At 41.1% G+C, this 27,880-nt stretch overlaps 3 protein-coding genes across 7 annotated transcripts in view; 2 read left to right on the top strand and 1 right to left on the bottom strand.

Annotated features, from left to right (window-relative positions):
- The first annotated feature begins 163 nt into the window (after positions 1 to 163).
- Positions 164 to 1,618, top strand: LOC125767239 (60S ribosomal protein L10a). The gene is made up of 3 exons (XM_049433608.1): positions 164 to 273; positions 478 to 633; positions 977 to 1,618. The coding sequence occupies exons 1-3, from the start codon at positions 269 to 271 to the stop codon at positions 1,467 to 1,469; spliced, it is 654 nt and encodes a 217-aa protein (XP_049289565.1). The 5' UTR covers positions 164 to 268; the 3' UTR covers positions 1,470 to 1,618.
- A 470-nt stretch (positions 1,619 to 2,088) lies between these two features.
- The window catches only part of LOC125767202 (serine/threonine-protein kinase ULK2), a 31,677-nt gene continuing 5,885 nt past the window's right edge, over positions 2,089 to 27,880 (top strand). The window contains exons 1-3 of the mRNA XM_049433543.1: positions 2,089 to 3,722; positions 7,050 to 7,223; positions 27,777 to 27,864. Coding sequence (XP_049289500.1) covers positions 3,633 to 3,722; positions 7,050 to 7,223; positions 27,777 to 27,864 — 352 coding nt within the window. The 5' untranslated portion in view covers positions 2,089 to 3,632. The remainder of the gene's footprint in view (positions 3,723 to 7,049; positions 7,224 to 27,776; positions 27,865 to 27,880) is intronic.
- On the bottom strand, positions 8,999 to 22,170 carry LOC125767218 (peroxidasin). Of its 5 annotated transcripts, none has more exons than XM_049433570.1 (6): positions 21,633 to 22,170; positions 15,867 to 16,355; positions 11,669 to 11,928; positions 11,068 to 11,591; positions 10,764 to 10,992; positions 8,999 to 10,684 (listed from the first exon to the last, which is right to left on the bottom strand). In XM_049433570.1, exons 2-6 carry the CDS (start codon positions 15,932 to 15,934, stop codon positions 10,206 to 10,208), a joined length of 1,560 nt encoding a protein of 519 aa, XP_049289527.1. In that variant the 5' UTR covers positions 15,935 to 16,355; positions 21,633 to 22,170; the 3' UTR covers positions 8,999 to 10,205. The 5 variants fall into 5 exon arrangements, with proteins under 5 accessions (XP_049289527.1, XP_049289530.1, XP_049289526.1 ...); XM_049433573.1 differs by having other exon boundaries at positions 15,867 to 16,140; XM_049433569.1 differs by lacking the exon at positions 21,633 to 22,170 and adding an exon at positions 21,431 to 21,626.

The raw sequence follows: 27,880 nt of genomic DNA, 5'->3' as shown, positions 1-27,880 counted from the left end.
CCCCTAATGCAAATACTAGGTACCTAATGCAATTTGTTCCTTACAAAAGGTCATAAATTCTTCAAAGCAAAAGTTAATAAAGTAAGGTCTTTCAATCAAAATTATTAATTCTCTTGTTAATATCTCCTCACTAGGCACATCAAACTTTTGACATTAGGTTTTCTGTCGGCACACCACTACAACTTCCGGCGAATTGTTGTTCGTTCAACTGTCAATCGCTCTCTCTTTCTCTTTGTAATCGTCAACGAGTGCAGTCGCGTTTGGTGCAATGGCGTAAGTTTCAATAATTTTCAGGAATTATTTCATATTAATTTTGCGGGAATATGTTTATGTTCTCTTAGCAATGTGTTCTTGTTCTATTTTTATCTTTGTTCCCGTTATATCCGCAAAAGATTGCGTGAAATAAGCATCGTAATGTTTGTGAGGTTATGTGTGCATTTTTAACACATTGCATTTGTTTTCTTCGTTTCGTTCTAGGTCCAAAGTATCCCGTGACATTCTCTATGAATGCGTCAGTGAAGTCCTGAAGGGTTCCGAAACGAAGCGCCGCCGTTTCCTGGAAACGGTGGAACTCCAGATTGGTCTGAAGAACTACGATCCCCAGAAGGACAAGCGTTTCTCCGGCACCGTCAAGTATGTTCTCACCTGATGATCGATACGGAACACATCCGGCACACGTTCGGCGTGCGTGAGGATTGTTTTGAGTCGTTTCAGCAGGAAGCTTCCCCGTAGGCGGGAGCGGACCTGCACTCAGGGTCTTAAAATGAAATGAGTAGGCAAAGAGGGTTGTCCACATCCGGACAACTACTCGGCCGACCAGATAGGGTTGATAGCATTCCATAACCACTAGGCATTGTGCTGGTGGTGAGTTACAGTAGGAAATTGAATCTAACAAAGCTGTTGGAGCTCGTTTATCGTGATCAAGTTTTGGTTTGGTCTAGTTTAACCTAATTCGGATCTTTCCTTTACTTTCTAGGCTAAAGTACATTCCGCGCCCGAAGATGCAGGTGTGCGTGCTCGGTGACCAGCAGCATTGCGATGAAGCCAAGGCTAACGATATCCCGTTCATGGATGCAGAAGCCCTGAAGAAGCTGAACAAGAACAAGAAGCTGGTTAAGAAACTAGCCAAGAAGTACGATGCTTTCCTGGCCTCCGAGTCGCTGATTAAGCAGATCCCACGTCTGCTCGGTCCCGGTCTGAACAAGGCCGGTAAGTTCCCGGGTCTGCTCGGCCACGGTGAATCGATGGTGCAGAAGATCGATGAGGTGAAGGCCACCATCAAGTTCCAGATGAAGAAGGTCCTGTGTCTGTCGGTTGCCGTCGGTCATGTCAAGATGTCAACCGATGAGCTGGCCCAGAACATCCATTTGGCCATCAATTTCCTCGTCTCGCTGCTGAAGAAGCACTGGCAGAACGTTCGCTCGCTGCACATCAAATCGTCCATGGGTACTGCTCAGCGACTGTACTAAAGTGGGAAAAGGTGTGTGTTGGGGGAGTATTTCTCAACGCCGCAACGATCGTCTGTGAATGAAATAATGCTTTTTGTCGCATTATTTAAGAAAATACTGTTTCAAAATAAATTATTGTTCTTGCTAGGGCAATAACAAACACAAAAATACGGATACACAGAATATCCTTTCAATATTGGAGCAATTAAGGAAAGAATTTGTTGGGAAATAATATTAGCATGTAATGATTTAGCATTTTATCATCCTGTTCAGCACACGATAAGAGTTCAAAGAAAGGCTTTCAATTCAGCCAGAATGACGGGGTAAAGAACACTGTTGAGAAAAGCAACTAGAATCACGTATATATGTATAAACAAATTATGTAAAGTTTGCTAATGAAAAAGATCACATAAGTTTTAAAATTGTACCTAAAAGAATTAAAAGAAAGAAAACTACAATTCGAAGTCTGCGGCTCATTTTCAAAAGAAAAACAGCTGTCAAATGTGCATGCCATAATGACAACTATACTGTCAAAAACGACATCACATGCGCGGAGGCGCATCTATCCCGTTCACACTACATGGATACAAGCGCGAACGGAGCAGGCGAACAAATGCGCGATTGCCAAGAAAAAGAAATCGCGAAACACACACGCACACATCACCGCACCTCTTCCGTGTGGTGTGTTATTGCTGCGAACAAAAACCATTTGTTTCCTACACACATTCGTACTTCGTGCTCTGGGCAATAGCAGTAGCTTGCAGCAGCAGAGGGAGCGTTGCGGAAAATCGATTGTATCGCAGCAAAAAAAACGAAACGCACAGGTTTTCCATCGGATCGGGAAAAACGCAACGGCTGTCCCGTACTCATCGCGAAACACCTTCGAAAGTTGTGCGTGCAATAAGCTTGATTGTGATAGCAAACGAATGCAAAAGCGTAAAGTGTCATCCAAGCAGCTGCTGCTGAAGTGAAAATTTCCATTCTTTCTATCCACTCCACCCGTGGCGGTGGCACAACAGAGAAGGAAAAGCTTAGAAACATTTCCTTCTGGAGTACCGTGTGTTGCAAAAAGTGCGTGTTTATGGGATAAATAATGTGACGTACGGGTTGTGGAAGTTCATAATTTGCTTGCCTAAAACTACGCCATTAGTGCTGTTTCCTCCTTGCGTACATCGCAAAACACGGAAGCGCGAGTTGGTAGTAGCAAGCAAGAAAAAAAAAGTTTAAAAATCAGTAACCTGAGAGAAACAACAAGGCTAAGGATTGAGAAAGATAGCAGCTTGCAGTAGCATAAAAGCACAATAACAACAATAATGTAGTGCAATTTAATGTAAAAAGTAACAAAAATACTAAGCACTATAAAATCACGTACAAAAAGAGTGTGTGTGTGTGAAAGAGAGAGAGAGCAAGAAGGAGGAAAGCAAGAACATTCACACACCGTTGTTTCTATTGATTTCATGAGGTGAATTTGGAGCAGAAATGTCAATCGGAAAATTTTGCACCAAAAGAAAGTGAAGAAAAGTGTTTGTTTTGTAATTTCTGTCTGAAGCACTTCGTTATGTGAGACGCCCATTCGAAGGAGGATCCTTAAATGCTATCAAATATAAAATTAAATAAAGAAAAAAAAACAAGTGTACAAGTGCTAATTCCAACAAGAAAAGTGCAGTGTTTCCCTTTAAATGTTGTGTAGAGTAATTTAACGATAGTGATATTGACGGAAGTAAGAATATTCTGTGCGTTGTTATTCTTGCCGGATAAGTTTATCCCGGTAATAGGTTTTGTGTTTGTGTGTATGCGTGTGGCAAAGGATTGATTCATCATCATCACGCACTTCGCGAAAGCAGGAGAGGATTCTACACCATCCAAACAACACCACCACCAAAAACAACAACAAACGCACGCGTTTTGCAATAAAGAGAAGATTTTACGTTTGTGTAGCTCGCGAGCGATAACCGATAATAAAAGTGCAAAAAGTGCAGATTTTAGCAGAGATTGTGAAATTGCGCTGAATATAATCGTAAAAGCAAGTGGAAAGAAACTTCTTCCCAAAGAGTACTTCTTTCTTCCATTTTGCGTTCATCACGTTCGCCGGAAAAATCGTGGAGGGCTGGCGAAACGTAACGACGACGAAGACGCCGGAAAACTTGGTTGGTTTGTAGCGAAATTGCCAAACCACCCAACAGAATGGAGCTTGTTGGGAGTTACGAGTACAACAGCAAAGAAATCATCGGCCATGGTGCATTTGCGGTCGTTTTCAAGGGCCGCCACCGTGAGGTAAGAAAAGCAAAAATCGACCAGCCTACTAAGAAGGGCTTGTTTTTCCTTCGTTTCAGTGTGCGCACAGCTCCTTTTTTGTATATGCGTTGCTATGTATAGCACACACACACATACGTGCAGTACTCCCAAGCATGGCTGTGTGTGCGAGCACTGGGTAGAAGGAAGTCGTGGGAAATTGCGTAGTTAGCTGAGAAAAGCCTTCTTCACTGAAGCAAAAAGCACAAAGCAACAAGAACGAAACCCTAATCACCTTATGCCAAACGTCACGGACCGAGATCCAAACGAGGTTAAAATGTGGACCACCTGTGACGAAGGGTGGGGCAGTACACAAAAGTAGAAGGTGGACAAAATGTTGGTCAGTGTTTTGGTGCCGCTAATACACACCGAGCGTCATCAGTCGTTTCTACTGCGTTTTGAATGATAAGCAGATGGATTGATCACTTCCTTCGAAGGTTTACTCCTAGCGCACGGTGGAGAGTGAAGACGGAAGAGTGGCAAACTGACCTTGGAACAGGTAGTTCCACTTTCGGTGGTCATTACTGAAACCGCATGGGAAGGAGTGTGTTTGTTTGTAGTATATCTCGCGCCGATTGTGAACAGTCGAATCAACGATATATGTTTATACATCAATGAAGAGAAATATCTTCCGAAGAGTAGTGCCCGCTTCCCATTGTCAAATAGCAGAATTTTAACATTAACTTTACTATTTAGTAAAGGGGTTTTGGCTTCAGGGATAGTTATTTGATTATTTGCTGGTTCGATTGTATGTTAAGTAGTTGATGAAGTTAAAATACCCATGTTCATATGTTTCCTTCCGCAATTGCTTAAACTTCGGCTATTTTAGCCAGGGTTCGGCACACTTAACCGTATTATCTACGACCAAAAAATACACGTTGTTCTACGACCGCCTACCCGGGTAGGCCATGCGATTTTTTCTTCTTCTTCTTCTTCTCTGTGAGGTATTCCCTCGGTATGGCTAAAGAATCCAGCTTCCTGGGCCTTCCTTAGCTACTCCGCTGGTCTGAGCCGGAAAACCGGAAACAACTAAAAAAAACCCATCTTTCTTGAAAGTTTCATGCAAATACGACGAGCAGATCAAAAGATATACGCTTTAGAATCCGAAAAAAATGAAAACCCCATACAAATCGCATGGCCTACTCGGGTAGGCGGTCGTAGATATAAGGGGTATCAATCGAATTTTTTTTTAAATGGTAAAAATAATTTAAAAAATTTTTTTATACGAAATGGAGAAAAACATGTTTTTCTAGGCATTTTAAAAATTTCAAGTCTGTACGACTTTCCTATAAAAAGATATAAATAAATAAAAGTGCAAAACTTACCCAGGTAGGCGGTCATTGACAATAGGGTTAAAAAAATGAACCGGCCAGTAGGAAACTGCTAGGTATAGCTGCGTGCTACACCATGTACTTGCAAGCTACAATTATTTGATACGATTGAAAGACGAAAGCGAAAATCCCACAGGCGAGATATAAGGCTCTTTGATTATGCACAGAACTAAATATTGTACTAGCGACCCACTAGCGCAAATGATTAACTCTCATAAGGCAGTTGAACTTGTAGTTGATTTTAATATGACGGTCAGCTAGCTTAGAAATAGTCTTAGATCGCTCTTTTGACGACAATTTCTTGACGATCATATTCCTTTTTAACATTCAACTCAACAATTGACAACAGTTTGTCAACTCGTCCAGGTCCAGCTCTTTCTGTTTTAAGATTATTGCTTGTTATGTATTACGTAGACATCGTATTCGCCGGATAACCTACCAATTTCAATAACTAAAACTAAACTTTCAGATTTTTAAATTTCAATAATTTTAAATAAAATCTATTGGGCAATTTATGCCAAACTTTTCGTCGTTTTCTTTTGTGGCGCTACATCTTGTGGAGCGGCCTTTGCTTGTCATTTCTGGCTTTCCTTGACTTTATTTACCCCTTAGCCGAATAGTCAGTTCTGCGAGATTTAATACCTGAACCTGTCATGTAAAGACCGGCGGCGCTATAACATAAACCATCATTTATTCAGTCAAACCATGCTTCTTTTTTGTGGCACTACAACTTCAAGAGGTCTGCCATTGATGATTTTCGTTGACTTTATTCTTCAGTAGCAGGATAGTCAGTCCTTGCTTCGAGGGGACAATCCGGATAGCATTTGAACCTGTGACTCCTATTCAATTTTTCCAGTACATTCCAACTAGCATCAAGCTTAGGTTATTTTAAAACTAAATCGTTTAATGCAATGCAACATATTGGTAAAATAGCAAACTATTTGTAATGTGCACATATTCTCCAGGAGCTTGCCGTCCCCTGATAATGATAGTAATGAAATCCGCATCCAGTTTAATTTCAAATTGTGCGTTGATTATGATTTAACCAACAAATTACAGTCCATTTATCCTCGGCATTGTGTATTGTTAAGAACTAAATCATAACAATGTGTGTGAAATATTTGCAAACCAATGGCATTTGCTGTTCCTTACATTGTCCTTTATGTAATCCTTATCGGTCAAATCGATCGACACGTTGCAAACATGCGGAAAGCAAAAAAAAACAATGAATGAGTGGTTAACTCGCTACGGTGGTTTGATTACTGTACATACACCCAGATCTGTGCCCTGATAGTAAAATGTAGGTGTCAATGTGTTCATTCGTACGACCCAATTAGTTCGTCTGTTCGTTTACGTGTTCGTGCATGCGTGATGTAAAAATGAGAACAAAGACGCATGCACAAAGTTTGTTTACATTACTTAAGACCTTAGACTTTGGTTCGGTCGGTGTAAAGATTGGAATAGGATGAGTGTTTGTTTTAGAGCATGTTAAATTCTTTACACTTCTATAGCACTGAAGTAAGCGTTATATGCCATTTGAATAAAACTACAATAACAATAACTACAGAACTACAATAAAGCAAGCTTATCAAAAAGTCATCTTAAATCATATCTTCGGAAAGGAATCTTATCGTACAGCAACGTTATAGAATTATTACAGAGTGCTTCTCGTGGAAATTTCAATCTCATCCCTTCCTACACCCACATTTTACTTTATTACGTCTTACATGTTTGCAGTGCAATATCTTTCCCTGTTTGTTGGCCAGGTCTCCATCCTATTCCAAGGGCATATTCGTTGCTGGTTAAAGCCATCATCACGTCCGTGCTTTTGGCTTCTTGTTGGGCGGGTTCAGGTCACAGGTTTTTGCCTTATCTATGCAATGAGTTTCTTTATTCTGTTTATTCCCATCCAGCTTTCTGGCGGCCGGGTTTGCTTATCCGAAACTAATCAAGCGTTTTCTCGGCTCTGCTTTCACAGGCACACTATCCGGTGGCGATCAAAAGCATCACGAAGAAAAGCTTGGCCAAATCGCAGAGTTTGCTCGGTAAGGAGATAAAAATCCTGCAGGAGCTCAGCGCCCTTAAGCATAAGAATGTGGTTAAGCTGTTGGCCTGTACCGAGAAGGATCAAAACGTGTTTCTGGTCATGGAGGTAAGTTGGTTTGTTGTTTGTTTTGTTCCTATAGCTTCAGCTGTAGGTGGCAAAATCGAAAATATGTTATTATGTAATATTAAATGTGTATAAATAATATGGGGAATATAGCAATAATTTTTTTTTACAATATATTATTACTATTATAATATATTGCATTCATTTTGGTTATAAAATGACAAATTTGGGTTGATAATATTATCTATAGTGGCGTACTAATGTTCACCACAAATTATTAATATAAAATAAAAAGAGATATTCCTAGATAATATCCCTTAACATGGCATATCCATCGAGAAATGAGCTATAAGGAAGGTATCATCTAGAATCTTTTATTTAACGCTTTATTTAGCTTCAAACGTGTTTAGAAATATACAGGTAAACTTTGAAATATTCTCTTATAGTCTATTATAACAAACCGCGGTAATCCAGACGGATATTAGAGTATCTCGAGTATTTCCACGTATTCCTGGACAATATCCCGACTCTCCCAATTTATTATTGGTCCGCAAAACTCATTTATTTTCGTGATGGTCAAATGGTAAATTATTTTGTTCTTCTTTTCATAGTGACCAAGAAATGAAAAATAACAATTGTCTCATATACTTATGTTGGATAATTCATAAGGAAACATCATCATATACCTACTTTCAACTACTTCAGAATGTCTTCAACTGATTAAGGATTTTTGTTTCTTCTGCTTCAGATTTGTTTTTCTTGACATTAGTAACTTATGCAAAAAAAACGTTCGTCAAAAGGAGTACTCGTTATGAGGCGATTGACTGTATTTACCAATAATTGTTATACACGTTGGTATTGATATTGCAAAATTAGTTACATCCTTCAGCTACAAACCGTTTTATCCACGTGACCTGTTCAAGCAGCAAATGATACTGCGGATATATAGTTTTTTTTTCGTTTTTTTGCCGCATTTGCCTTGATGCATACTCACTTCCTATTTTACATTGCCGGGCTAATTGCAGAAATTGTTCGCACTATTTACCGCTACCGGCCACCAATGGCAACCGGTTGTGGAAGGTTTTTTTTTCTTTCTTCTACACATGATGCAAAGAACCGACGTTGGTTTAATAATGGCTTAAAAGCTTTATAGGAATGGATGAACGTTACATACACATGCGTGCTAGTGGTAAATTCGCGATCATTATTTGTTGAAGGATGTACCATTTCTTGTACAAGCGGAACACAGTTTGTGTTCTAACCTGTGGCCAGTATTGTAGTGTGCAAAAAGGAATAAATAAAAGAAAAGGTAAACATTACTAATAATATTTGAAGAATGTTTGAATGCTTAATGTGCGTGCATATTAAAAAGAAATGCTAAACTTAGCTTCATCGATCCGACTCGGTACATTCAAATTGTGTCCAAATCATTAAAAAAAAATCCAAAATCCATAGCCACATTCCTTTCACATGGATGGGTTTGGTTTTAACGTCGTAAGTACTTAGGTACGTACGTATGTAGCGAACTGCACAAATTAGGAGAAAACTTTATTGGCTTCGTTAGCAATTCGCGTCACGCAAACCCAACAGAATTGAACAACAACAATAAAACGTAAAATTGTTACGTTAGAATCAATTGATGAAGTACATGAAGTAGGATGAAGTACGTAGAGCTTCATTTGTTGTGCACCTCAAATTTATTATAATTAGTTTCAGTGTATGTAGTGAAGTGTGTTCAAATGTATGATATACTATACATTTTATAACGTCAAAGGACAAGTCAGCAAAAATTTACAAAATCTAAAAAACACAGTTCATTTTCATTTTAGCGGTGCATTTATTTTCCCCTACAAAGAACCATTTCCGTACTCTTGCATTGGTGTAATTAGAATGTCCACAGTGCACCATCTTTCACTATGCTAATACAACCGAACTACATATGTCTGTTAAACTGCGCTAACAGATTCGAAGGAAAACTTATATATCATTAGAGTAAGTTTTTGCCTAAATGCTCCACAAGCCAATAATATGTATGTCTATATAATCGTTCTACCCCAAATATTACTACTACCGTAATGGATTGTTATATTTCTTCGAACGAAATTAATTGCTTTTTTTTGGGAAAATATCAGTTCAAGAATACATAGATAAGCACTAATTTGTTGCTCGTTATTCTGTTCTACTATCAAAAGGTCCTGGTTGTAAACAACAAAAAAATGTATCTAACTTCTTTAATTAACAAAAAAAAAACAAAAATGCGCAGACTCGACCGTTAAATTGATTGAAGATTTTGCTTGCGTGTCTAAGCAAATTTTATCATTACTACACGAGTTTCTAAACTACTTTTACACACTAGTATGTGCCACTATTTGGTTTTACTTAGTAATTGTAGACTTTTTCATTCTTGACTGTTCGATCACAAACGCGCTCGATCGTGGTGTGTTTGAAAACCACACACTGCTGAAGGTAGGAAAAAAGTATGAAATTTATTGCAAGATACTTTTCGTCCTACTGTTACAAATATCACTCGCTGTAGCTAAACTGTCCATCGGAAGGAAAACGAAAGCGATAGGTGTGATAGCTCCTGGCAGTCTAAGATATATAACGCGTCTAGTTTGTGGCAATAATTGTTGTCGAGGTTTTCCTTTCTGGGCGTTTCATGCCATTCTGTCGTGACGTTTGAAACGATGAAATATTTACAAAACAAAACATGACAACGATCTCTATTGATATATGCAGCTAATGGAGCACATTCTGGAACGTACGACCGACCCCAACTTTACCGACAGCTTATTGAAGACGATGTTACCTAATACTTTGTAAGTAATATCACATGCACGATCATACTACTGCCGACGGGAGAAATTCTAGCCGAATTCAATTCATGGCACATTCACGCATTCACCTTCCGTTCTCGTGAATGTCGTGTATCGAATACCCCGTTTCCCAATTGATCCCCTTTCTCAAGTGGTTTTTGTTTTTCATTGGTCAAACCTACACAAGATCACCGGCACAACATTGCTCTTAGACCTTATTGAGCGGGACTTCCTCGGCCGGTCGTACTTGATCGGTCGGTGCCGGGCGTCGTTTCGTGCCACAAAGTTTGTTCTTTATGCCGGTTCGCCGACAGATTAGACCGATGATTAATCCCAACACAGTTACGCCAATGATTGCCATCAGGAGCTGTTTCATCGTTTCGGGCGTTATCGATGAAAGCAGTGACTGTTCGCTATCGGTATGGTGTTCGGAACCGGTGGAAGATTTTTTGATCACATCACCATCATCCACTGCTGGCGAATTGCCAGTGTGCGTAATGGATGCGGATGCAGGAGACCCGGATTGTGAGGATGAACTGCTAGCACCTTTCTGATTCATTGGGCGAATCGTGGTTGTCTGTAGGGCGAGATCAGATGATTCCAGCTTGGAGGTTGACGATTTGTAGTCCTGCATAATTTCATTCAGATTTTTCTGTGCCTTGCGTGTCGGTCGGGGTGTGGTTGGTTCTAAAATTTATGACGAGAAAAGGTGGTGAAAGTTATGACAATATGTTTGATACAACGACAACTGTTAGCATACTCCTACCTTTTATCGTAAATACGGGTTCGGGAGTTTTTGGTATATCCACTATGATACTATCCTCGAAGGAAGATTCTGATGCCAGATAGAAGCAACTGATGTTGTGTGTTGTTATGTCAATTACATCTATCCTTTCAAGTTTTTCGCACAGCTCTCGAACAGTATTTTCCGACAGTGGTGGTAATCTCAAGTGTATCAGATTCTTCAACGGTTCGAACGTATCTACGCTCATATCCTACGAAAAAAAAGAAAACCAAAACCCATGTTACGTTTATGTTTATGCAAGCTTCAATGGACATATGATTCGCACCTCATCGAACTGATTGCCGAAGAGATCGAGCCGTTCGAGCCCTCCCATTTCTTTGAACGTTTCTTCCGGCAGCTCAGTGAGATTGCAATTCACCAAGTATAGTTGTTCCAGCTCCGGTTGCTCCAAAAACGGACCATTATCGGGTAGAACGATGGGGTTGTCGCTTAGGTGCAATCGGCGCAGCGATTTGCTTGCCTCACTAAAACAATCACTATCCAAATTAGATAGCTGATTGGAGGAAAGATCTAGCAGCTGCAGGTTGTCCAACTTAAGTAGAAGTTCCTTGTCAAACTGTTCGATCGCGTTGCCTGCTAGGAGGAGTTCTTGCAATCCCGTAATATTCTGGAACGCTTCCACATTTAGACGCTTCAGGTTGTTGTGGCTTAGATCTAACTGATTCACAACATAGGGCATAATAGAAGGGATGTCTATCAGGGAACGGTGGGAACAGTTGATGTACTTCATCCCTTCGAAACAGCTGCATGCACTCGGGCACGCATACTCTTCCTGTTCCGTTGAATGATCTGTAAAAGAAATCATAAATATACAGGAGATTGATAAACACAAAATTGGAACTCCTCTAACATACTGTTCTACGTACCGTCCGCATCACCAAAAATGACCACCGAAGGACTGCCAGTGGTGGACGTCGCTTTCGTCGTGCCAGACGACGATGTCGCGGAGGATGATGCTCTCGATTTATCACTGTCACCACCTTCATGCCGTGAATGATCCGTCCCGATTGGTAGGGGTCCACTGATTTCGCTCTCCTCGTCGTAAGTATCGTCATACTCGTCGTCATATATATCTTCTCCATCTTTAGCGACGTCTTCCTCATTCGTTGCGTGCACTTCCGAGAGACTGAATAAAACGAAAGTGAGTAGCAGGAGTAAAAGTAATGAATTGCACTAGAACGCATCGGGGACAGAAGACAGATTGGTTTGATATACCAGAAGTAAAGTGAGTTCCAGTAATTATTCTTCTGTTATGAGTAATGTGATATTTTTCTTGAGGACGTATCAACACCAATACCCGGGGCCACGTGTAGCATTTTTGCAATATTCATTGATAACATCCGTTTCGCCTATTTCTTACGGGTTTACAAAAAATGTTGTGAATTTCAGAGATATCGTATGTTTTAGACGGTTCGAATGGACTTTGATTCCCTTCGTCTGATAAGCTTCCAACGAGCAGGAATGTTATCAACACCTTTACCTTCTCAGCGTGTTAAAGATTACGTCAGAAGGGAAACACAAAATGTTTACTAATTCTTCCATATTGCTGCCTATATCTGTATGACTCGATTATACGACCAAAATAGCAATAAATGTGTCACAAACAGCTGGTGTTTCATTGCATCAACACTAAGTAGGTAACGAAACTGACACCTGATAGGTACATTCCTTCCTTTTGCGAAGAGTTTCATTGGCTAAAGATAGCTACAGAAAAAAAAAACTTCATTCGAACATGGATCAATAAATTTGTTCAATCCCAGCGCCTTGTCAATCTAATTCAATTAAAGCACGGATTGAACTTAGCGGGTGATGGAATCTTCCGCACGGTTTGGAGCAAAAACAACAAAAACTAGCGATCTCTTCATAAATGGTGTCCATCTTTTTATACAATTTCGTCGTCGTCGCCTTCGTTCGCCTGACAGTCGTTGAGAGCGCGAAACACGGAATCAAAAACACAGCACACTGGTTGAGAAGGTCGTGTGGGGTTCCTATCTATCTAGCCCAATAGAGGAGCATTGGGGAGTTTGCTTTCCGCAACATGTGTAGCACTACTGTACGGTCGCTCGGGGTTCGTACGAGGTTGGAGTTAGAGATGTACCAGGCAAAAGGAAGGCGCATTAGAATAATTGAATTAAATGAGTCGCGGCGGTCTTTTCTTTATGTTGTGCGGTTCTCGGGCACTTCCCATATCACGCATCAAGTGTCCAGTGTTTGGTTGACGCTGTGGCGTTACTGATACACTGCCCCGAACTCTCGTTCTCCCCTCAAATATTCCAATGTACCTTTCTGCGTACTGAGGACGAGTGCTGCTGTTATTACAATATAACTTCCTGGGAGCATTTACAATCGAGGTCAAGGGTGTCAGTAGAGAAGTGATTTTGTATGCGTTTATTCGATGGCGCAGTAAACAGGCATTCATTTGCAACCTGTTGTGAGGAAGAAAGACGAGTGCAGAATGTTTCCTACTAACGAAAATTATCCGATTGCTCACTTTTCTACTTCTGGGGATGTTTGGTGAGTCAAACTCCGTATCTAATCTACACGCTGTTTTGCTCCCCAACATTTCACGAAAGCGTTCGTAGTATAGTAATTGCGAAATGTCTGTTTCTTGTGTGGCAAAGCAATAATGTAACAAAGTCAATATTTGGCCAAATCTACTCGAACAGCTTACGGGAAGAAAAAAAAACCAAATGAAGTTGTGAAGGAGATGTCTCCAATAGGCATCATCGTCGATTGATGTTTACCGATATGGTCAGTGCCAAATATTTCGTCATATTTTTGGAAGAGTACTATTGGTATTGATTGATGGACTTGCACTTTGAACAAGACATGCTTATATTTTCCTCGTAGTCTGTCCCTTATATTTTCTTCTCTGTTCTCTGTTCTTTATATTTTGAGTATATTCTTTAAGCGTAAAGTATAGTTTGGCTTAAAGTTTGGCGATGAAAAACGAAAGTCCTGCTTTGGTTCAGTTCTGACAAAATGTACCAGGAAGAAATAACTCCCACAATAAGTCGTCCCGGCGTCCAGTGCCGGTAGAGCAAGCAACTCGACCATGTCACGTGCTGCACGCTTGAAGTTGTGATGTAAAAACGGCCCAGGTTTGAGACCGGTTCGCTGCCACTACTCTGTTCACATTCGCCCAATCCAATCCATCGAATACGATCACCGATCGATTGCCGCACTGTACACCGTTTGTTTGTCCCCGCTCCCTCGGAAAAGATTAATCTGTTTGCTTTCCTTGCACGGCCAGGTGGTGGTGAACTGCAATTGCAATCGCAAGAGACGACTACGACTACTACTGCTGTTATCCCAAGGCATATGTCGCTGCGGTTTGTGATGTGTTCAAATTCCCGGTGCGATGGTGATCTGCCCGACCTAACAGCAGCAGCAGCAGCAGCACCAACCAAAGGCGTAGGCATTCGCGCAGTTGTGGATTACGCATTTGAAGGGAATAACATAAAATGAAACGAAAAAAAAAATGGCCATTGCGAAACCGGCTTGTTTCCCGCAGCGGACACAAGCGCAATGAAAGTTGCCCGGCATAGTTTTCTCTTATCCGGGGTGTATAATGTTAGAAACCTTTCCCGGTTGGTATATGCTGCGTGGCTTATATATGTGACATCGGTGCGAGTTAACTGTCTACCGATCGTCGTCTTAGCAAGTGCGATGAAATTTAATGTACTTGTCGGAATCAACATGCATACATTCACAAAGTTAAATTAAGGTTTGTCGTTGTGATTCCCTAGTACGCCCATACATCAAACTATATCTCCACTCCTCCCCTAGCAGTTAAGCTGCTCTGGAAAAGGGTAGAAAAATCTTGAAAAAGCGTCACTTCCAAGCCGCTAATTAATCATAACCAAATAAACCAGCGTCCTCAGTCCGAAGGTCTGGGGTCTAATGATTAGTTTGGGCAGACAGACGACGTCGTATAAATAGTTTGTGGAGACTCGCCGGAAGGTTTAATGAACTTTTCACCCATCACATCACCATCGAATGAATCAAGTTCGTGGTTTTAGGATGGGTGCTCCGTTTTTGTTGGGTCAGGTTGGTTGTGACTGTCGAATAATGAAACAAGTCAAAACCTCCGTACGCGATCTTTGAACTTTGAACGCTACTATCATTGAAGCAGAAGCGAAGCGTTGGGTGTTTGAGTACTTCGTCTTTTTGTGGCTACCATAACGTCTTACTACACGTCGCAAATGCCGGAAGCGTGCGCTGGCCACGTGTCAGGACTTTAATGTTTCCAGGTTTTTTGCTTTATTTCTGTTACTCCCAGTTTAACTTTAATTGGTGCCTCTCGTCACTCTTTTAATTGGGGTATAATAAACCACACTGATCATTTGTTGTTGTGCGGTAAAAGTCTTATTACACAAGAAAAGCACGTGTACTATTTAAGTCGGAAGATGAAAAAAATTTAATGGTACTTAAGCCACATGAGAGTCATCTTCGTACATCAATCATGATGTGCCCGAAAAAGCATAGATTTCGAGTGGCTGTAAGCATAAACCCACTTAAGCTAGTAGAACCTATTGCAAGATGTAACAATCGTGCGTTTTGCTGAGATCTTCAAACATTTTGCATTATCGGTGATTTCTTCCAAACCTTCGAAGTGTTTCGTGTCTATTGGCCTAATGGAGTTCTACGGCACTCCATGTCCAACAAATAGTACCGCTTCAGAGTAAGATTAAAGTTCATACACTTGATATCGCACCACTGATTGGGGCTGAACTGTTCAGGCATGCCGGTGTTCACGTTCGTGTGCCTTCTGTCCTCTTCTGAGCACATGCTCTAGATTGCAATGTTGGTTCGTAAACCAAATTGCGTGCGTGTGTGTGTGTGTGTGTGTGTGTGTTAGATTTAAAGAGAGAATGGAATCATAATGATTACGACGGTGTGTCGACATTATTGTTGCGTTTTTGCTACTGCGGCGTGCCCCGTGATTGGCGTTGATTACGTCCTGATTTCCTGGCCCCGTTCGAATGTGATACCACTGATTGTGGCGCGCAGAGTTGCGGTTTTTGTGCACGTCTTAGGTACCGGGAACACGTTGCTTCTTACCTCGTCCACAGCAGAACCGTCAGCAGCACCATCGGGACTAAATAATCCCTGATCAATCTGTGTTTCATTGTGTATCGGGTCGTCAGGGATTTATATATAGAGCGGCGCGTCCTTGCTCGTTACTCGTTCTAATTTTGTTTTCACTTCTTACAGGCGGATGGAGAAAATTGTTTCACTACGCTTTTACGGTCTAATAGCACTTAAGATGCTGTCCGTCGTTTATAGAACACCCTCCACAATACTGATCGGGGCGGGGTGGTTTTGTGGACATTTACTTACAGGGGAAAAGAACGAAACATAACTGAACTAAATACAAATCTTACGCTGCAAGGGCAATCTTTCGTTCTTGACAGGAGATCTAAAAACTAAACACTTTCTTTTACAACACTCAACAAGACGTAATGAAGCACTGGGTTGGTCACGGATTCACAGTTCCTGAGTGCGATTCGAACTCTTCATCGGAATGTGAGACGGTGTAGGTACACTTTTCTGGAATGTAAATATGTAATCGATTTAGAAACGGAATCGTAACGAAAGCACCACTAGCACAGCTACAGTCAACACTATCGTCCCTTCTGTTGGGAACGGCACTCTACTCTATTCTGAAGCCGGATAAGGTTCGACGGAATGTGGGAACCATCGACGACGGCGATGTTGCTTCGTGCACGGTCACCACGCAAGTGACGTTTGCCGATAAAGTGCTACCGTGCCCCTGCGGGTGAATATGCCGAGCGCAATGCCATCGTCATCAACGTAGGGTGAAGTCGTTGTTTTGCTGCGGTAGAGCGAGCGGAAGGTTTATGCTCTACCGTGTCTATCGTGTACCACCGTGCGACGTTAAAGTCCGAACTCTGTTTCGAGCTGGTGTGTTTGCGGGATGGGGTGAAGCTGAAGAACAGCACACGGGGGGGACACACGGCGGTGCTGCATGTTCCCACTTTCCTAGTGTGAACCGAACGCGGATGTTTTTGTATGTGTGCAGAAGTTTGTCCACTTTACCATAACGTCCGTGTGCCACACCACACGGCTTTTCCGAGCGTGGAAGAAAAATTGTGCGCACAGGTTTTCCCTACTGTTTTCTCTATGCTTTTTGGAGGAAAGCACCTTCCTTGCAGCAATAGTGTCGACGAGAAATTGAAACCGATTTATTATTTTAAGACGCCGGTACCTTTGAGCCGCACATTCGAATATGCATTTACAGCAGGCAAAACATGATCGCTATGATTCTTGCTTTTTGCCATGTTTAGCGTAGTGAACTGAAAAGGGGAACGATAAATATACTTTTTTCACAAATTGACCTTCTACGTTGTGAAGACTAAGATTAATGCAATTTATACAAAGCTGTTGCGAAGCAGTGTGACTAATTCTTTGTGACGATTGGTTAAAAATTAAGCAACGTATAGTAAATTTGTTTATGTTTGAATTTACTCGTGATTACACTTACTGTTTTCGATTTTATCGCTCATTGTAATCGGAACAATTTTACACGGCACAGCGTCATAACGATTGAGTAACAAGCATTGTAAGAAGGTGCTTGCATATTTGTTTTTTATGTTTAAGTTAAAAGCAATTGAAGCAAACTTCAGTTCTAATGTTTCACCATTTGAAAATGACGAAAAATCTTGAAGGGATTCAACGAGAAAGTGAAGTGGAGTTCGTGTGTCGCGTGTATATTGCAACCAGGCATCGGTTGACCTTTTTGGGAAACACATTTTCCTGCTTGGTTATTTATTTATTCCGTGTCTCAGGTTAGCTTTTTTCTGCCCTTGAACGTCACGAAAAGTGACGATGGCCGGGGTATTGGGTTAAGAGTTTTCCTTTTCCTTCCACTGTCAGACAGTGTCAGAAATTTGTCGTTTGTAGAATGATTTTGACTAGCGTTTGTGGATGGGGGGTATTTTTTTGCAAGGTTTCAGCATGAATTTCAACTGTATTTGTCGTGTTTTCCCTTTAGTGTATAGTCTATAGTTGGACGGCGTAAAATAATCACGATAGCCAAATACCAAGCCGCTTCCTACAAAGTCATGAACATTAGCGATGGGGGAAATGATTTTGATGTTGCCTTTTTTTTGTACAGTTTTGCTTCCAACTATCCAAATAGATAGAGCCCGCAGGAGTGGCATAAAAGAATGCCTAACCACTAAACAGCCGGTGCTATATGTGTCTGGTCGGGTTGCTCCTTCCCTGAAAAAGGTGGGTTTCTGACCACCGAGTTGTGGCTTTACGGGGTGTGAGTAATTAAATTATTCCCAGAACGACCGTTACCATGCCGTGAAGACATTCAGGGCGCAACGGTAGACATATTTTTTGGGTTGAGCAATGAAAATTATGCTGCATGAATATTTTGCGCTCTTTTCGTGGTTTTATGTGGAGCATCTGTTAAGGTTTTGTATTACGGATTTTAAGTAATATGAAATATCATATTGTTGGGAATGTATCTTTTTTTATGAACACTTCTTTTTCTACGAATTTCTTGCCTGGAAACCTTCACACAACTGGCAGTGGCCGGTTTCGTTAAAGCTTTGGTGCAAACCGTCAGCCAGTCAATTGAACCCATCCATCAGATTCGATTGCTCGATTGATTAGCTGGCGGTATAAAGTGCACTGCAGACAAGAGTGTCCACAATACGCGCACCATCGGGATAGAAATGTCCGTCGTTTTGCGTGCAGACGAGCCCAAATTGAACCGCTTTAATTGGTCAGAGTCTTGTCCCGGTGGGATGCGGTACGCAGCGTGGTCAAAGCAACGATCTTTATTGTACCGGTTTTGCGTACGCCAGACAACCACACCATCCATTATCCTCGTCACCATATTTGCCTCCGACTCAAACGGAGGACGCATTCGCATCTGCAAGATGTTAATTGAATTGTCCTCTTAAGCAAACTACCGCATAGATGTCTCATTCACTAAGAAGGTTTCGCAGAATATGGTGTATGTTGGTATCTTCTTAACAAAGTAATGAAAACTATCCTCCTTTATAACCCACGTCGTTTGTGGAATTCTCAGAAATAACTTTGTCGATCCTCGTGTCCATATCTTCTAGTATCTTAAGCTGGAATATCGTTACAATTGAACATTTTCCAATGATAATAATTTTTGCATAAAATATGCTCCTATTTCCTTTCCTTCTTGCCGTTTGATTCACATGCTTCCGGGTGCAATTGTCTGCTCTGTTTGCAATATATGAGCTTACAATAAAATAGGCTTCGGCCGACCACGATTAACGCTGGCCACCGCGACAGAAGGCATTATTTGAGCGTATGTTTTGAATTTGAAACGGTTTGACCTCGCTTGTCTGATGCACATTGCAACAGTAGGCAGTCTGCAGTTGCAAGAGAATTTTGACACGATTTGCATTCCGCACGACGCACATACTCGTCGCCGGGTGTATTCATTCGAAACATACACGCGTACGTTTGCCGTTGAACTCAAAACATCAGAACTCTGCAAAAGAGCGGTAAGAAAAACGCGGTATGAATTAAATCTGAACCATCCGGCGGGTAGCCTGCAAATGGGACTGGAAACACCCATAACCATCACCCGGACACTCCTCGTGCTGTATGCTATATGCATCTGCTATTTTCTTTTGATGGAAAACATTTAAACGCATGCGAAAAAGTATGGACCGCATATCGGTGGAGAGTTCCGGTTTTTTTTTTGGTCGTGTTGCATTTGTTGGTCGTGTTCTGTCCGATTGATGGCTTGTCATTTGCGTTTTCTGGGTTTTTGGATGCGATTTCCCGATATGCTTTTCCTGTTTTGGGTTTTCCTGTTTTGGGGTGCAAGTGTGGACACACCTCTGTAGGAAATGCATGTATCGTGTACTATTTCGTGAAGCATGAAGCAGCATTTTGATAGCATGCTGATGATGACGATGCATATGCCACCATTGCATGCAGTTGGCCGGCCTCTCCCTTGATGCTTGTCCATCAAAAAATCATCGCACCATTTCATCACGGTACACTCCCGGTTTTTTTCTTCGCTTTTCCCGCCACCGGATGGATGGCTTTTGAAAGTGTTAGAAAAGTTGACGGTAAAATTGTACACCCCAAATCGTTATGGTGTTATGGCGCGGGTATCATGCTGCTAAGGTGCATCACGATTTCTGCATAGATTGATTTTTCACTACACTTTATCTCTTTTCTCGTGCTTCATTAACCGGTATAGTATAGCCGTATAGTGTACCAGCTAGATACAGTGAGCTGGAAGAAATATAAATGTTTAATTTTTGCTTTGCTGTACTCATGTTTTAAATTTCAAGATTTTTTTCTACACGAATAAAAAAATGTGAAAAAAAAACTTGCTATTCCCTGACCTGGGAGAAACTTCTTCTGATCCGTGCCTTCGTATAGTTAATTCTACCTTGGTATCTGCGAATTTTAATAGGACATTCACAAGTCAAAAGAACCTTCGATCTCCCAGATGTAGCCAGACAGACGACGGCGATCGTTGAATAATGTTCCATGTGCAAATGAATGATCGGTTCCCATCACATTACCACCACCGTGATCGTTAAATTTATTCCTTAGCAAATGCGTACGATTTTTACACTTCCCCACCAAGGGCTGGTAAGTGTGAAATCGTTCGAGTTGCACATATAACACATGCTGTTTACCTCCGGATCTTGCCTGTATGATTAAGCGTATGTACGCTGACAAAGCAAAGCATATTAACGCGCTTTTGTTTTTAATCGCACTACACTTTGACGTAACGAACCGGGGTGACTGACGTATGGTTGTGTGTTTTCTTTTTTGCTTTGTTCCATTTTACCCATGTGATACGCTGGAGAGAGGTCTAAGGTCACTTCGATGCATTGGCTGCATATCTGCTATGTGGAGTGAAAATATACACACCCGTACAGATTACCACACCAGTTCTTGCATTTCTTCGAAACAAGCAAACTGACGCTGGAATCTTATCTTCCCATGGTCAAACGTTCGTTATTATCTGATAAGCTCGCATTCAATGTGTGTACTATTGAGGGAAAAAAAACTTGTTACAAAAATCCTCATAAGCTGCTAAAATCATTACCGCCATTAATGTGCTGGCATCTCGAGATCGGATGATGTTTCCTGCTAATTTCACTTTTCAATAAACACGCAGGTGCGCAAAAGAGACGAGAGCATACGGTTGCAAAGCGAAAGGAAGAGCATTTCCCTTGAAGATCACAGGTGTAAAGCGAGAGAGAGAGGGAGAGAAAAAGAGCGTGTTGGCTGGGCAGGATAAAGTGGCACGGTTTAACCTAAATTTTCTTGAGCAGCTACACGTGTAACGGATCAACCTTTATGCATAACATTATCCTTGAACTTATTGCACGATTATTACTGCACACACACACTCGTACTCGTTTAATCATTGTTTTATGCACACGGAGGCCATACAAAACTATGACCCCTCACACCTGTTGGAACAAACCGCGGGCGTCTGCGGTTGTGCTTTTTACCGCTATCTGTGGAGATAACCTCACATTGGAGATGGAAAGCACCTAAAACCTATTTCCCACACGCGAACTAAATTGAATAACACGTATGACACCAAATATGTACGGTGGTGAGATGTATACCGGTATGACCCCTGTTTATGTTCACGCCACAAAATCACCGCTTTCCGTGTAATATGATCGTGGCTATCTTGTCCATGGAGACGATTTTATTTTCCCAATTTTCAAACACTTCGCGTCACACGATGCTGTTCCGTTTTGGGATGCGTCCGGATGCGTTTAAATTCAGCGATACAGAGAGAGAGCCGCGTGAAACGAAACTCACATTACAACACGATCACGTTCCGATTACAACTATAACCGTAGCTCGGTGTAGCGTTTGCACAAAGCCTTCTTTGCCTCTTTACCGGTTCATCATAGTGGCGGGTGGTTTTTCGAACACTAACACCACTGTACCCAGCGCGATGATGATCTACGCGTACAAAACCTATCCGTCCGTTCGCTAAGGGCAACACACGTTTCTGGTAGTGGTGTGTGAACCAAAACGCACGCACGCACACAGCAACAAAATGACCGAGCAGAAGGGTGCTTCTACTGGGAGTGAACCAACGGAATATATTTTTCGCACGCAACAAAAACCGGACCAAGTGTGTTCATTCTTTTCACTTTTATTTTGTTTCGTTACTTCTGGGTTTCTTCGCGTCAGGATTTTTGTTGTATGTTTTATTTCGTTCTTTCTGTTTAGGGGGTACCAATCTCTTTTTCGCTTTGTGTTTTCCTTTTCGAACGCACGTTTAAATGTGACAATAAAGGATCAACCTTGACACAATTTACTGATCGTAAACAGATTATGCACATGTTTCTTTTGTTGATTTAATTCCTCGCGAGCATTTTTTGTTGGGTGTTTACATTAATTTGATATTTCTTATTTCTGAACAAAATAAAAAAAATCATTTTTTCTCTTAAACATTTATTCAATCGATTCAGAAAGCTAATTATGCTAATACATTTACTTTAATTAAATCAACAACAACAACAAAAAATGGTGGTATCCCCTTATCCCTAATCAAACGCAAATCAATGCACAAGCTTTGCATTTTTCTCTTCATCAGCACTTCTCAATTGAATTGTAATCGTAACGAAATTTATGATAATCCACCGTTCCCTACAGTATAACGATCACGCGGTTGCCACCGGTTACCACCCTGCGTCGTTTCGATTAATTGTTACCGCAAGCAAATTTTTCTAACAATGCAAGGCCATTACAAAAAGGGACCTTTTCAACGACTGAGAGTCGACAATGTTTGGCTTTAGTTCGTGTCCTAGGGGCATCACAATGGTGGGTAAATATTGTGCCATGGAACAGGACCAAATGTTCGGTTTTGTGGATGGTGCGAGCATTTTTTTTGCTTCTTTTTTGATGCTTCATGTTTTATAGTCGCATCAGGTTTTAGTGTAGCTAATTTTGGCATAATGCCGGCGTGAAAAAAAGAAGCAAAAGCAGTACAATATAATAGATGAACCCGTACACGAACCATCGGGTCAATAGTTTAGCAAGAAATGGATCGATAAATGGAATAGAAACGTTATGCGAAAATCACGAACTTCTGTAACATTATTATTTCATTCACTATTTTCTCAATCACTTAAAGACATTGAAATATTGAGCAATTATGAGCGATAATAATTTTATCATAATATTTCTGTTAAAACAATTGTTCAGATTTGAAAGAACAATATACCAAATAGACTAGATTATGTATTGTTATATTGTTAAGAATTCGATTTTTATACGTCAAATGTTTCAAATGTTAATTTTATGGCAACCACGGAAAATCGGATGATCATTCAATTTTGTCCCGGCATTAATTTGGCTGCATTTTATGACCGGTTTTCACTCTCCTTTTTCTCATCTTCTTTGTCTGGTATGTTTTCCTCACGGTTTTCCTCACTGCTTCTGTTGATTGCTCACATTTCGACTTTGTTCGAACATCGAACATGGGAATATTTGCTTTTTTTGTGTTATATGTCTACTTCCACCTCTATCAGCTGCAGCCAAGTTGCTGTTGTTGGTAACATATATAAAGTGTGAAAAGGGGAAAATTCAGTTATTCGGCAATGCGTTTGTGTTTTTGTCTGTGTATTCCCTATTCCATAAAATATTGACGTCGAGTACGAAATCTATCGTATCTGGCCATCTCCCGCTCCTCTCTAATGCCGGCGCGCGTCACTGATCGATTTGGGGGAGAGAAAATCAATTTGCACAAGAAATATCGTTTCGACGTTATTCGGTGCAACTATTCGCTTACCAATCGGAAACACTGTGTAGTTGGATGAATCTAACCAGCAACCAGGATATACGGAAGGATATCCATGAGACAGACCCTTCCCAGCCCTTTGGTACTGTTCCTTCTTGGCCTTGACGTCTTAAACAAGTTTAGTTTATGGAAACTATGTTCGGCATGAAAACAATGGTCACAGGAATAACACCGTGAGGAGGGATCGTTGTTTGTTTGCCTTTCTGCTAGATTCCGGAAATAGGTAGGTGGGATGGGGGGATGGGTGTCGTTAAGTCTGGTTTTTATTCTAGGTTTTGTGATTCACTCGGTTGTTTAACCCTTAAACGTAACGGGAAACAAATGTTCAAACGAGATGTCATAACTAGTATAATAAACTTTCTTAATTGCACTATAAAAGAAGGTAGTATCGGCATTTTAACTTAATTAAATTTGTACCATTAAGTTAACAATTATTTCAATCTTTCGATTTAATGGTAAACAGATTAAAACTCTTTTCGCTAGCTAAAGGATATTTATAGGATCAATGTGTATTTAGTTATCTAAACCGAAACGAGGAGTGTATCCGTGGAAGAACTCGTCTAACTCGTCTCGTGGTGGTGAATTATTAGCATCTTTAGATTTGCACACGATTTATGATTCTTGTGCTCCAACTACAACTCGTACAAGCTCGAATCAATTGTGAATGAAAAACTTTAAACTGAATGCAAAATATAAAACTTTGGCAGAAAAAGGTACGGATGAGTTATTTTTGTTTCTTCCACCTCGTTGGATATAAGAGAGTTCCGTTTCGGTTAGGTATTGGTAGCAAAGTTTTATCTTCAAAATTCAACCACTTCTGAATGTGTTTTACATGGTAGTTTTAGTGCTACATTTAGACAAGGGTGTCAAAATAGCTTACAAATTAGATATTGCTTTTAAAATATAACAAAAACGTTCTTCTTATGTATTTTAAATGTAAATAAATAAGTTAGCATAAAACAATAGGACTCAATGAACTCAATGAATAAGAAACTCCCAAATCGATAGAATTTGACACTAGGTGTCAACTACACAGTCATACAGGAAGTAGTTGAGAGAGCCACACGACCTAACGGAAATCTCAAGGGACCCAAAAAGAGCGTTGTCGAGAATACATAAAATAAAGAAAAAAGAATTGTCACCACCATATCCACGCTTTATAGGTGAAGAGGAGTCCCCGCAGTAGAAATCACCATCATATTCTTCCCCTATGCCAATTCCAACATGACCGGCAAGTTCTCTTGTGCGCGTTGGGTGTAGTGTCTGCAGGGTGTCCTCCTGTATGTAACCGTCATCAAAATGGTTCAACAACCCACACCGCTTTTCGCTAATGAGTTCGGGTGATCGTTTCAATTAGTTTTAATGTGATGCCTCGTAACCCAATCTGACCCTGAACTTGCCCGGCGTGGTGGTGAGTTGCTTTTAAAAGAACGGAAAAAAATGTACTGAGAACTGGTAAGAATTGTACCATAATGGTTCGTTTCATTCTTCCACATTACGACATTACGGGGAGGGTGGGGGCTTCCTAATAGTGATGTGCGGGTCGACCCGAACCTACCGGGTCGGAGCCATCCATAAGCGACCCGAACCCGTTCGGGTCGACCCATAGATACAAGTAGGTCCAGTAGGTGCAACGATTCCAGTAGGTGCAAGCTGCCATAAGCGACTCCGACCCGTGGGTGCAGCGAGTTCGGGTCGGAACTACTGAACCTACCTATGTTTACGGGTCGGCCCGAACCCGCTGCACCCACGGGTCGGAATCGATTCCGATTTTGTTGCACCCGACTCCGGGTCGAGCCATGAAATGAATCGTATGTCCCATCACTACTTCCTAACGTTCATGGTGTCCTGCTGCGGAGTGGAGTGAACATTCCTTTCCAATTGTTCATCATTTCAAGAGTTGTCAAATGTGTGTAGAATGCATTTGAAACCAGAACTCCCAGCCACTGAATTGGTGGTGCGTATTTTAGCACAAAAAAGGGTGATCCCTTTTGAGGACGAATCGTTTGAATGTTCACTCTCTCTCTTTGTCCATTTCGTTCGTTGTCCCATTATGATGGAAGGCAGTCAGCAAAAAAGTAATGCTTGTGTTCTCTACGACAGTACGACATTTGAACTCTACCGTAAATGTTTCTCCGCTTTGACGCTTGAATGGCGCATCCTGTTGGATGGGGATTTTCAAAACACGCGCCATTTTCCACGGTCATAAGTCATTATTTTACTATCAGCAAAAGATTTCTACGTGGGTTGGTTTTTTGGTGGAGGGAAATCATGTGGAATCGAAATGTGGAACTGTTTTTTTTACATGCTCCATTTAATCGCAGGGTACGATAAACAAACAAAAATCTTTCATTAAATTATAATTAAGTACCTAATGTTTCACTTGAGGGAAAAGATGATTCAGAAGTATTTTCAGTAATATTTTAAAATGGATTATAAAAATATGTATTACATTGTCAAGAATTACTCTGTCGATTAAGTATTATCTCAAGCGTAACTTTATATTTTCCACTCCAATTTCCAACTCCCAACTCCTCATATGGACTATTTGATACGATACGATCAACCCATCAACCACTTCCACGTAGCAGTCTGTTTCAATCAAGAGCAAAAAGTCATAATTGCCACCGATATGTGAACAGTGGCAACCTTTTCCAATATTTATCATTAGCACCATCAATTCCCAAAAGGACAAAAGTATACCGAGCGGAAGGAGTAGCATGTACGAACGGGTGTATTTCTCTGCTCTCTGCCCACTTCATCCTTCAGTCCCCTTCATCGGGACGATCGGCAAAACTGCGACCAATTGTCTGACATGTCCCGCATGTAGCGTGCATCATTTGGAGAACCAGCGAGTTATGATTTTTGCCAGTCCGTTGTTCATACATTTTTCAATCGATAGTCTCAGACACCAGCGCCGACACCTTCGGTTCGCTTGTTATGTCGTTTCACAGGAGTCGCCGCTAACGGTAATGGCGAACGATTGGAATCCTGTACTAACTCCTCCTATTTAGGCTGGTTAGGCATCGAATGACACAACCTTCGAACGAAGCTGGAAACAAATATCCACTTCTCCCCCTGTGAACGGCCGTTCCCCGTTGTCAATCCCTGACAGATGTTTGTTTAATTAGACCATGCCTAAAGCCGGCCCGGAGAGATCTGTGTGCTGGTGTGTTGGACATAATTTCGGTACAAAGGTAAGGGACAAATGCTACTAGCCAGCCCTCGAATTTACCCGGGATAAGGACAATCTGTCTTTAGTTGAGACCGGAAGTTGGACCGATGCACTTCATAAACCCCGTCATGCACGTTGGGAACGGAAGGGCTAGCGTCCATTGTACAGCAAGCACAAAGCGAGCAGAACTCGACGGGGGCAAAAATATGTTTCAAACCATCCCGCACGTTGGAGATCCTCCAACCATCCGTTGGAGAGGAAATCAATTGGTGTTCGGAAGGATATGAGCGAGATATTGCAGATCCCTTCAACAGTGAATGACTCTTTAGGGGTTGCAATGGTGGTGTGAAAATGGTAGTGTACAGTGATATAGTGGGTCTTTCAATGAAGGGTAAAACGGTTTGTATCCTTACCATCCGACCGATGATCGTAATCGTCTAAAGTCTCATTTTGGTCTCACTTTCTCCGAGGGTTGGAGGAAATAATTCGTTCCCTCGTTGGGCGGTAGCGTCGGATCTGCGTTGAATAGTCCATGGACGAGACAAATTAGCGTCGTTAGTGCAGTTAATACGCAGGAATATATTAAAGCGTGTACGTTATGGTCAGTTTCGGACATTTTTGGACGATTATAATTTGTTTTACAACACCTCTGCTAATAGTAATTGTAATAAATAATGTCCTAAAAACAATCCAAATTTGCACATTTGCTTAAGTTGTGCAAAATAAATACACCTAAAAATGGGATAAAACAGCAGAAAAATAGCAATTAAGCATTTGTCAGTTAGATGGTTATTCTCAATCCGATAAGTTTGATAAGAAAAAAAGTTAAATACAGACGATATCGCAGAAACGTGTACGATGTTATTTTCCTTTTGTTTTAAATAAAATTATCTTAAATATATTCTGGTATTTAAAAAAAAAATCCAATTTCTTCATAAGACTAAAAATCTTCCCTATGTTCTTCTCATTTGTTCAGTATTGTAATGGAGGCGATCTGGCTGACTATCTAGCGGTAAAAGGAACACTAAGTGAAGACACCATTCGATTGTTCCTCGGTCAACTGGGTAAGTGATAGTAGGG

The sequence above is a fragment of the Anopheles funestus genome, chromosome 3RL (genome assembly GCF_943734845.2).
Source record: "Anopheles funestus chromosome 3RL, idAnoFuneDA-416_04, whole genome shotgun sequence".
Classification (NCBI taxonomy): domain Eukaryota; kingdom Metazoa; phylum Arthropoda; class Insecta; order Diptera; family Culicidae; genus Anopheles; species Anopheles funestus.
The sequence above is the reverse complement of the archived record's forward strand: the minus strand, read 5'-3'. Positions and strand labels throughout refer to the sequence as shown.